The 11,539-nt window shown below is 45.6% G+C and overlaps 1 protein-coding gene across 5 annotated transcripts in view; it reads left to right on the forward strand.

Annotated features, from left to right (window-relative positions):
- The window catches only part of ZC3H14 (zinc finger CCCH-type containing 14), a 43,800-nt gene extending 33,215 nt beyond the window's left edge, over positions 1-10,585 (forward strand). For 2 of the 5 annotated variants that reach the window (XM_010845155.1, XM_010845154.1), the window contains exons 9-15: positions 1,194-1,353; positions 2,096-2,328; positions 6,487-6,607; positions 7,245-7,381; positions 7,644-7,732; positions 8,722-8,828; positions 9,313-9,451. In XM_010845155.1, the coding sequence (XP_010843457.1) occupies positions 1,194-1,353; positions 2,096-2,328; positions 6,487-6,607; positions 7,245-7,381; positions 7,644-7,732; positions 8,722-8,828; positions 9,313-9,319 (854 nt within the window). In that variant the 3' untranslated portion in view covers positions 9,320-9,451. Of the gene's footprint in view, positions 1-1,193; positions 1,354-2,095; positions 2,329-6,486; positions 6,608-7,244; positions 7,382-7,643; positions 7,733-8,721; positions 8,829-9,312 lie in introns of all 5 variants that reach the window. The other 3 variants (XM_010845153.1, XM_010845156.1, XM_010845157.1) reach the window with 3 other exon arrangements.
- The last annotated feature ends 954 nt before the right edge of the window (positions 10,586-11,539 follow it).

Raw genomic sequence — 11,539 nt, forward strand, 5'->3', positions numbered from 1 at the left:
CTCCCGCTCCTCCTACACTCATCTGTGTCTCTCCTGCCCTTGCAGGGGGAGGCAGGTTGCCTCTTCCTGGGACAGTCGTTTAAAATGCACCTGCTGTCACTGCTAGTGCCGCGTGAGTGTAGAACGTGTCTCCCTCCTCTAGGTGTGCGAGAGGAAGGCGGCGTGGGCAGGAGCCCCGTGGCTGAGACCTGGGGCTCCAGTCCATCCCTCCCACTTTCTGTTTTTCTAAAAAAACGTGCTCATGTCACTTCACTACTTAGAAACCCTGGTTTACTTCTTACTTCTTGACCAGAATCCAGGCTCATCGGCACAGGGGCACATAGAAGACCCTTTAGGCCTCAAGCCTTCTTGCTGTTCAGTCTGTTCAGCCCGCCACTGGGGTCCCTCTGTTTTTCTGCTTTTTCTTGGCGTAGCTCGCGCAGTGCTCTTAGGTTTCCATTTTACTTAACGAGTGGCCCTGAATCCGCGTGCTCTGAGCTTTGGTCTCTGTTGCCTGTTGAGGAGCAGAGCTGCTCCTGACGTTGGTCGTGACACCTGCTGGTGTGCCGGCGGTCTGTGTCCCGGGCCTCGAGTCTTGGTGTATTTTATAAAGTACTTGAGCTTGAAAATTATATTGTAGGTGATGTGATCTGTGGCTGCTTGCATTAAAGTTCAGTGTTATCCTTGCTGTATTTTTATCGATGTCTATTCATCTTAAAATTCTTTTTCAAAGTAGTCTGTCTTCAACCAGTCAGAAACTATGCCACTTTTATTGTTTTCATTCGGGTGTGCTCTGTTCCGTAAGTGTGCAAAATGAACAAAACAGATTTTAAAGAGTTTTTTAACAATAGCCTTTGTATCATGATTCTAGGGCACATTAGGAGTCTGTATTCTTTGTTTATAGAAAATATTGTTGTACTTTATATTGTTACTAATATCCCATTAGGTACCTCATGGAAGAACCTTTCTTCTATCTGTAGGCAGGAAGTTCATTAGAATGCCTTGGTAATACGCTGTATGAGCAAAGGAATGCTTGACTTCTTTGAAAAGATGTTTGGCATAGAATTGCAGCCTTATCCTAAGTTGAACCATTGTAATTTTCCTTTAAAATAATTACAAATATACAAAGGATTGACATTCTTCTCACGTGTGTGGTGTTGGGAATGCAAGATGAATTCAGAAGTAAACATTTGTGGCCAATTTCTTTGGCTCAGATTACTATGACATGGAATCCATGGTCCATGCAGACACAAGATCATTTATTCTGAAGAAGCCAAAGCTGTGTGAGGAGCTCGTAGTGGCAGCGAGCCAGGCGTCGGGGATGGAGACCGCAGACGCCCTTCGGGCCCGCTCGGGACACCTTGTGCAGACACGGTAGATGGCCTCTTTGCTTTGTAGCTCACGTGTGTTGATAGACAGTGGAAGTTAACCGCCAGCGCCCAGCCCCCTCCTGCCCGTCCCGGCCCCAGTGTAGATGCTGTGTTGACTGAGAAGTTAGGCCGTGTGTCATAAGGCACACCCAGTTCTCAAAAATTTCAGTTCATCTTTCTTATTCAGAAATCTGTTACCATACAAGTAAGTCAGTATATGATTTAGCTCTTTTAATAAGATTATTTTCTTTATGCACATCCAGGAAATGAAATTTTAAAAGCCAGATGATAAGAATTAGGACATCTCAGTCAGAGAGTTAGCAGATTGGGTTGGGGTGATTATCGCCATAGATAATGGACTGAATGTTCTGTAAGGAAACAAACGTAGAGTTAATAAACTTAGTGTGTACAGAACGGCTGGCTCTTGTATTCTGAGCATAGATGCTGACTTCTCCATTTGTTTCCACATGACCCTGTGAAGGTCCAGTGGGTGCCGGGGTCAGGGCTGAGGGAGAGCGCCCTGAGGGCAGCCTGAAGGGCTGGTGCCGACGCCACAGAGATTGGCCCTAGTCATCGTGTGTGAGCAGGAATCCGCTAGCCGTCCCTGGGAATCCTGTCAAGGCTTGTTTGTTAGTGAAGAAACTGCAGACCAGTCAGGGCAGTGGTAGTTTTTTGAAGAGCGCTGTAGGAGGCTCGGCTTTTTGTGCGTTTCCCTAATTCTGTGGTATTTTCTATCTGTCTGGCAGAGATCTTGTACAACCAGATAAACCTGCGAGTCCCAAGTTTATAGTGACGCTGGACGGTGTCCCCAGCCCCCCAGGATACATGTCAGATCAAGAGGAGGACATGTGCTCTGAAGGAATGAGACCCGCACAGCACCCTGCAGCCTCACACGGGGGCCTCGCGGGCCTCCTCCACCCGCAGCGGTCGCGCGTGCTGAGCAGGCAGCTTGAGGACCCAGATGGTAGCTTTGCAAACGGTGTGTGGGGGCTCAGCCCGCCCTCTCAGGGTGCCGGCGTCACGAAGGACGTCTTTGCCATGTGTCTCTACCTCGAATGAATGTTGGTTGGAGGTCTTTTAATCGTAACTTGGTGGTGGCCTGTATACTTCTTCAGACTAAATGGCCAATTGAATTTGAAACTGTTTGTCCTCTGTGTATGCCAAAGCGGAGTTCCACCGTGGAGGCCTACAAACGCCTCTCCACGATGCTTGTTAAAGGATGGATTCTTGCTTGGTGCCTTGTTTATCCTTTTTTCCCATTTAGAAACTGTATTTGTTATGTTCCTCTTGAACCAGCAGCAGTTGGTTACTCTTGTAATTAGTAATTAACTGGACAGAAAACTCTATTTGGATTTTGATGTTATTTCTACTTCAGTGAAATTCCCTTGAAAGGAGTTTCTTATCTGATACTTCAAAGTACTTCTTGGAGGTTTAGGAAAAAACCTTGTTTAAATTAATATAGAAACATTGTAGTAGAGATGAACTCAGTTCAAATGGTGACATGATTTTAGGCAGATGGACACTTCTTAGCAGTGCTTCTCTCACTGGAATCAGTGGCCAGTGCAGTGCCTTGAGCATTTTCATTCTTGATAGTGAATACCAGTCATATTCCTCACAGCTTATAAAGATTTTAGGAACACCTTCATTGGTAAACCAGAGAGACAATTACTGAATATTAAATATGAAGAGCCTTAAAGAAAAAGCAATAATGGGTTCTGAAATTTTCCCACAGTAATCCTCTTCTTGTTAGAGATACGAAAATGTATTAAATACCTTTTTTAGTCACTAAAAATAGCCTTTAGGGGGAGATCGTCAGTGAGCAAAGGACATATTGCTGCTATCTTGAACAAAGTGGACTGCTGTGAATCAGTTCTGATTGGTGGAGTGAGTTATAAAATCTTGACTTTTCTTTCAAAGGAAGAAAAATTGTACGTGTTAATAACAGAGGTGATAACTGCAGTAGTCAGGCAGTTCAGATTTCTTGACCCCATATATTTTGTTTAAAATATGAGAAGATTCCAGTGTTTTAGTACTTTGGATTTCAGTTTGGTAGTTTAATTTTTGGTACCTTAGGGTCTTGTTTAGTTGCCAAGTTGCATCTGACTCTTTGTGACCCCACGGACTGTAGCCCCCCAGGCTCCTCTGTCCATGGGATTCTCTAGGCAAGAATACTGGAGTGGGTTGCCATGCCCTCCTCCAGGGGATCTTCCCGACCCAGGGATGGAACTGGCGTCTCCTGCACTGGCACGTGGATTCTTTACCCCTGAGCCACGCGAGAAACGCAGTTTCAGGTCTAATTTGGTTTAAACGTAGACATGCGTGTGCAGCTTTATTGGTGTATGCGCCACAGCAGTGACCCTCTGGGTAGCGGAAGCTGTCCCTCAGGCTGCGCGGTGCTGTGGCTGTCACGGAGACGCCTGTGATGGGGCGCTGCCTTCACGGCTTTGACCCGGGCCTCTCAGTTTCTCGCTGCTGCTCAAAGGCAGAGCTCTGTGGCGGAGGACGCAGGGAGGCCGAGAAGGCCCCATCAGGAGGCTCTCGTCCGGCCTGCTCTGCCCGCCCGGGTGGGGGTTTGACACTCGGTAGTTGCTTTCCTGTCCAGTGTTTCAAGGATGCCACCAATCGCAGCGGCTGTTTTAAGCCACCCTGGCTGGCCTTTCACGGCAGCCCAGATTTTATACTTTGCGATAAAAAGTGAATTTGCCTCTTAAAACTTAAACAGGAAGAGTGTTCATAGCTTATGAAGTAAACGTTAGAGAAAACCAGAGTTGTGAACTTTGTGAAGTTTCCTCACTGTGGGTGGGGTTGTACGGGTGGCTTGTCAAGGTTTCCTGGTTAGGGAAGCTTGTGTGGGTGTTCTGGTGGGTGGAGCTGGATTTCTTCCCTCTGGAGTGCAATGAAGTGTCCAGTAATGAGTTATGAGATGTCAGTGGGTTTGGAGTCCCTTTGGGCAGCCTGTATATTGAAGCTCAGGGCTGTGTTCCTGTGTTGCTGGAGAAATTTGCGTGGTATGTCTTGCTCTGGAACTTGTTGGCCCTTGGGTGGTGCTTGGTTTCAGTGTACGTGTGGAGGCGTTTGATGAGCTCCTGTTGATTCATGTTCCCTGGAGTCAGGAGTTCTCTGGTGTTCTCAGGATTTGGACTTAAGCCTCCTGCTTCTGGTTTTAAGTCTTATTTTTACAGTAGTTTCAAGACTTCTCCATCTGCACAGCACCGTTGATAAAACATCTCCTTTCGAAGACACTGGGCTGCCTTTCTGGGTGCCTACTGTCCTCTGCCGGCATTCAGAAGTTGTTTTATGGATTTGCTCAGCATTTAAATGTTATTTTGACGAATCTGTGGGGGAGAAAGTGGTCTCCCCGTCCTCTTCCTCCGCCATCTTCTGAACTTTGTGTATGTATGACATTTTTTTGTCAGAAAGATACTGTCCTTGTCCAGTGTCTAACTTCTTAGTGTTGCTCCTGAGAGCTGTCAGGAGCTACTTTACTCCGTTTCCAGAACACCCTGCTCTTGGGTATTCTCTTAATGTCTGGGTTCTCATGCATATGCCAGAGTTTAAAGCATGTTCTTTAGGAGGGGAAGGTGAAACACATTTTCTCTGCAGGAATTACACATCAAAAAAAAAAATTAATAATTGGAGAAAACCCTTCCTTCCAGACTATCGTAATTTGAGACTAAGGATACTTTTCTATCCTGGAGCTAGATAATGACCTTCACTGAGTTTAAAGGCACGTGGGCGCAGTCTTGGCAGTCTGGGGGTGCTCGTGGTAGGCTTCAGGGCCAGGCTCTGTGCTGTGTTCTCGTTCTTGAAGATGAAGGTGGGCGCGCTGGAGCAGGAAGTACTCCTTAAACTGGCTGTGGAACTGCCTTTGATCGATTGCCTGTGCTACATTCTTGTTTCCATGGAATCACAAAGCTCTAAGGAAGACAGTTTCTCTTGGTTTAGATGAGGAAACAGGAGTTCGGAGATGTTGGAGCACACGCCCAGGGTGTCTAGCTCAGCCGGTCAGCGACAGAGCCAGGTTTGAGCTGCAGGAGGACTCGGTGGTGTGGTTGAAGTGCTGTTTGCTCTCATAAACATGAATGAGAAATTTGTTAGTAAGACCCTTGGGTTTTTTTCCTAGGGTGTCGGATCAGTAGCTGGCATCTCATTATGGTCTTCAGGTGTTACTTGGTTTATTCTGTGTTTTAAGTTTCAGTTAGTTGCTGTCATTTAAAAATTAGATGGCATAGGGGACTTCACTGACCGTCCAGTCATTAGGACTCCCAGCTCCCACTGCAGGGGCCTGGGTTCCCTCCCTGATCGGGGAGTGGAGATCCTACATGCCGCACAGCTCAGCCCAAAAACAGAGTAGAGTTTAGATCCCAGACGAAAAGGTGTTTGCTTCCTGAGTCGGGCACAGTCTGGTGGCACGAGTACCGTTTGCTGACATCGGCGTCGTTGAGGGTGTCGTTTGACGCGCCCGGGAGGTGTGGTGCTGAGCAGCACCTCGGGGTCACACGTGTGCTCTCCCCACCACTCTTCTGAGCAGGTTTCCTCCGTGAGGCTTTCTTCCATCGTCACCTCACATCTGGACAGCCTCACGCTGATCTGTTAAGTGATCCTCTGGGCCCCTCTAGGTCCTAGGACATTTGTGACGCTTTGGGCAGAATCTTTGCCTTCCTTTGTCCATTGATGTGAATTTATCACCTGTACCTAGAAAACTGCGCATGCCTCGGCGAGTGGGGACACTTGTTTGTAGACACTGACTGTCCTGACCTGAACATGAGAATTCGTGCACGCTTTTATCTCCTCGTGTTTCCAGTTCCCATTTCATTTTATTGGTTCCCTAGTTGACACTCTTTTCTCTTTTAATCTTCATTCAGCTGAAATAATTCTGAGAATTGGAGTTCTTCGGGGAGAACTGACTCTTGTTGAGCGTCCCTGTCCGCTTTCCTCTTCCCGTTGAGAACACTAGTCTACATCCTAGTAATCTTTCTAAGATTCTAGTTGTATTATTTGGACTCATTTGTTTTGTGTTACTGTAGACATAGAACGTAAGGCTCTAAGACTGGGTGTTGAGGGAAGTTTACTAAAGGGGTCACGTCCTGAGTTGGTTATAATAAGTGAAAGACTTTTGGTTCGTTCCCCTCTGTAGCTGAGATGAGCGAGCTGAGCGTGGCGCAGAAGCCGGAGAAGCTGCTGGAGCGCTGCAAGTACTGGCCTGCCTGCAAGAACGGGGACGAGTGCGCTTACCATCACCCCGTGTCGCCTTGCAAGTGAGTCGCAGCAGCTCGCGCCTGGCTTTCAGGTCCCTTCCTCGGGAGAGCCTCCTGGCGCTCCTGTGACCAGGCGTGGGCTTTGTAACTGCGTGCAGCGGAGGCACTTGTGAGCCCTCCAGGACAGCGCACACTGGTGTCGTCTGAGCGCGAGGCGGCAGGGGTCGCCTCTGTGCCTCTTGAGGTGCTTAAACTTCTGGGTTTGAGGATTCTGTACATTGAAGGAGTAACAGACAGGTTTGGCCTTGGGAGTTTAAGATGAAGCAGGGCAAAAGCTAACAAGAGTTTTGCCAGGACGCACTGGTGGTAGCAAACGCCCTGCTGCATAAAGTGTTAGAGAGACCTCAGTTACAGAGTAGACGGTGTCTCTTCTTGTCCCAAGAAACACTTCTGTCTCTCATGGTGACTTGGCTTGAGATGAAAGTCTGTGATTCCCCCAGGCCTTGAAGTAGGCATTTGTGCCCTGTTTTGATGTCTGGCGTCATTTAGAAATGGGAGTTTGCTTTTTTTTTCTTGTTACTTCAGTGTTTCTCAAAACAAGTAGTGATGGAATTAAGAGCACAATGGACCATCTCTACAAAAAAACCATGTATTTGGGAGATTAAATGTGAATAATACGTTTTATTTTGTTTTATAGAGCCTTTCCCAATTGTAAATTTGCTGAGAAGTGTCTGTTTGTTCATCCAAATTGTAAATACGATGCAAAATGTACTAAACCAGACTGTCCCTTCACTCACATGAGCCGAAGAACCCCAGGACTGCCTCCAAAACCAGGTCAGTGACTGCACTTCTGCATTTGAGTGAAGAGGGGAAAGTTTTGTGACTGTGAACTGAATTAAAAAGAAATAGTTTGAGGTCATTGTGTAAGAATCAGTTAACTAGTTTTACAGAACAGGTGTGTCCATTCTGTAGCATTCTAAAGTGTTGGATCTTGAGTAGTGAATATTATAAATGTCCATTTTTTAAAGTAGTTCCCATAAAAATATCCACAAACTGCACTGAAAATTATTTTGCCAAATCTCATCTCTGTCCGCAGTCACAGCACCAGCACCGCCTTCCAGTAGTCAGCTGTGCCGCTACTTCCCAGCGTGTAAGAAAATGGAGTGTCCCTTCTATCATCCCAAAGTAAGAACTTTCACCTTTCCCAAAAAGGAATTTAGTGGCAGCTTGTTCACTAGCAAACTATATGTTGTCTTCCTTTTTTTTTCTTTCCCAGTTTAACTTTTTTGTTAAAAGTTAACGTCATGGTTTTTAAGACCTTTAAGTTATTCCCTAGTTGTCCCTGAGCCTGTGTGTGGCCCGTTAGGCCCAGTTGTCTGAACTGGTTTAATGTTAGTAGACTAACCTCCCGTGGGCTCAGACGGTAAAGAACCCACTTGCCAAGCAGGAGACCCGGGTTCCATCCCTGTGTCAGGAAGACCCCCTGGAGGAGGGCATGGCAACCTACTGTGGTATTCTTGCCCGGAGACTCCCACGGACAGAAGAGCCTGTGGGCTGCAGTCAGTGGGGTCGCAGGGACTCGGACGCGACTGAGCGGCCCAGCACAGCAGCCTCCCGTCCCGGGAGAGGGGCGCTCCCTGCTGCTCGTCGGGTTCTGCTCTTCTTTGCCCCAAACGTGTGTCCCCCTCCCCACCCTCATGCCAGACGGGAGGCGCTGAGGCGCAGCGGTGCTCAGTGACGCCATCTGTAGTCCACATGGGTACCCGCAGTTGGTCGACGCGTCTCCAGCTGTCTGGCTGCTCGGCATGAATCACCTTCTCTTTGAAAGGCAGCCTAGTGGCCACGTGAGAGGCCTTCAGTTCCCCAGCTGCAGTCGGACACAGATGAGGGTGAAGATGGGGGGTGCTGGGCAGGATGGGCAAGTGGTTATTACAGGAGTGAGAGGAACTCTGTTATACGCTCAGCGTCCTTTTGAAGTTTACCTTGTTACTCTTCGATTAGGATTTTGTCTTGGTGGGCGTGCCTGTTTGAGGGCTTCAGTAGTAGTAAAGGAAATGTGAACAGTCTGTGTCTGCTGCCCCGTTGCCCTTCCAGGCTGGCTCCTGTCACCCCAGGGGGCTGTGGGTTTCTGCGTTAGCTTTGCAGGTGTTGTTGAAACTGCTCTCTGTCTTCAGCACTGTAGATTTAACACTCAGTGTACGCGGCCTGACTGTACGTTCTACCATCCCACCATCACCGTACCACCACGGCATGCCTTGAAATGGATTCGACCTCAGACCAGGTAAAGGTTAGAGTAGTTTTCCTAATGTCATTTCAAATGCTTTTCTAGTATATGTAGTACTTTCTTACATTTGTAAGCATACACATTTGGGGGGAGCATCACTTTTTGTCTGTTCACTTAAGGGTCTTTGGCAAAATAATTTACTACATAAACCAAATTTTGTTTGATTCAGCAATTGCTTGTTTGCCTCAGACTTTAACTTCTGAACGCACTCTGTGAGCTCAAGGCCTTCAGATCACAAACTTTCACATCAGTTTTCTTAGACATTGTTAAACGTTGAAATTAAGTTTCAAAATGTTTTACTGTGACCCTTACATTTAAATGCATATATTAGTATCTTTTATGTACCTTATATAATTTATTCTTTTACAAACTTTATCTTTACATTGTAATCTGTAGAGCAAATGTCTGAAAATACTCAACTTCTATTAACTGACGTTAATTAAAGCAGCTAATTGAAAAACTTTTGGTTTTGTTTATTCAGTGACTGACACCCAGTCCTGCCTGACAGAAGAGTGTGGCGTTTGAGAGTTTCCACCTGCTGATGAAAGACATTCTACAGAATTTGTCAAATCTTTGAAACTTGGAATATATTGCTTTCATAATATGAAGTTTATTGCCTATCTGAAGTGTCTAATTTTTCAAGTTTGTAAGTTTATTAAGTGATTTTAACATTGGGTCTTTTTTTGTTGTTTTGTTTTGACTGCAAAGACAGTTTAAGGAGAAGCTGAAATCTATTAAAACACTTGAGGTGCGTTTGTACTCTGTGTTCAGGTATCAGAATTTACAACGTGGTGCCTTCACTGTTGCTACTGCTGATCCAGCCGAGGCCCAGCAGTGCAGTGTGGAGAGTGCTGTGTGAGGGGAGGGTCCTTATTCCAGAAGTTGGATGGCTGCTCTCACGTTCCGACTCCCCAGAAGACAGGAGTGGCCCAAAGTGCTGAGGTGGCATAAAACAGTTATTCAGTCCTGCTCTTTAAAGTGACTTTAGCCTGAAAAGCATGACTATGAAGGCTTTTTGAGTTGAGTGCTGCTTTGGTGAACGGCTCCCAAATACCTGCTCCCTTGCTTCTGAGAAAGGGTGAGTGAGGGGGGTGTGCAGGATGAACGTGGTTGGAATGGCAAAGGCAAAAAATAGGAACAGCTCCTTAAAATGCTTGCATTTACTGTTAACGTATGCTTTTTAAATAAGTATTTTGGGGATCTACATTATCACAAAATTATACAAAAATTTTTTACAAGTATATACATAAGGTTATCAGAACAAACTTTAACTCACAAGATGACAGCTATACATACATATTCTCACGTTCTGAAAAATAACATTCTCAAATAACTCCACAGAAAATATAATTACTGAAGATAGTTTTTTAAATGTAAAAATTAGATTTAAATAGTGTATTTGAAATGACAGTCGATAATTACAGAGATCAGATGGGTCAGCTGCAAAACAGGACTAGGCTTTTGGGAACTGAGTGAAAATGCAGAGTTTTGTGTGTGTGGTTTTAGAATTGTTAAGGCAAGAAGTGTCGAATGCTTTAGAATTAAATAACAGCTCACTGATTTTTAAAGACAATGTAACTTTTCAAAAAGTAAAACTAAAAGTTGGTTAGAAAAAAAGAGTTAATGCAGAAAGGATAGTAAAGATCAAAATATTCTAAGGACCAAATTAAACTATATAAAAAAAAGTTGTTTGACATGCTTATTAGTCATACATCCAAGAGAGAAAGGGATAGTAAAACTACATGTGTGTAAAAGTCCATGTTTCAGATGCTAAAACCTGCAGCCTTGTGGCCAACTCTTTGCTGTTGGAAGAAGAAAGAATTAACCAGTTATTAAACTATCTTCTAAGTTGCAATTTGCTGAGCTTATAAGACTTGAAACATCAGATCGAGCAAGAGAGTACACAAGGGCATACGTAAAGCTCTCGTGTTGGTAGCCTTGGCTGAAATGCAATTCCACTTCATTCTAAAAAGTTTACTCCACCGAATCTAAGGTATTTGTTCATTCGAGTGTTGACTTGAGATGCTTTATTTCTGCAGAAGAAATTTGTTTTAAATTGTATTTACAGAAATTTAAACAGACTTTTTAGTATCAATGCTCATAAATGGAGTATATTTGTATTCTCATAATTTCACTGTAAAGAATGTAAGCGGGAGACAAGAGCTCAAGTGATTTAGTTCAACCGTTTTGTGAGGAAATAATGTGCTGAAATCAGATTTTTTTCTGTTTAAGGAGACACATTAAGAGTTGCATCTTTCAGCCGCTATGCTTTATGGGCAGGCAGAGGTTCACTATAACTTGGTCCAAAATGAACCACCATCAAAAAAGTTCACAGAAAAAGAAGAGAGCAGAGGTGGCCGTGAGTGGCACCAGGATGTCTGGGCATGCGTTTCCCTACAGAGAGGCAGCCAGCGGTGCCAGGGGAGGGCTCAGTCAGTACTGCACACGGGAACAACCCTTTGGGTTAAAAATAAACGGTGTAATGCACGCGGCCTGTCCCGGCTGTTCACCTGGCCTCAGTTGATGGTTGGTGTGAGGACGGCGGTTGTGGGCTGAACTCCGTGGGACCACGTCAGGACTCGGACAGCAGGGATTGAGGCCGCCGCCCGCGGGGAGAAGGACGGCGCAGGGGAAGCAGGTCATCTTCCTGCTTGCTTAAAGCAGGTCATCTGTGTGGTTCCACGATTACGGCTGGAGTTTCTGCCTGC

The sequence above is a fragment of the Bison bison genome, unplaced genomic scaffold, assembly GCF_000754665.1.
Source record: "Bison bison bison isolate TAMUID 2011002044 unplaced genomic scaffold, Bison_UMD1.0 scf7180017864213, whole genome shotgun sequence".
Taxonomy (NCBI): Eukaryota; Metazoa; Chordata; class Mammalia; order Artiodactyla; family Bovidae; genus Bison; species Bison bison.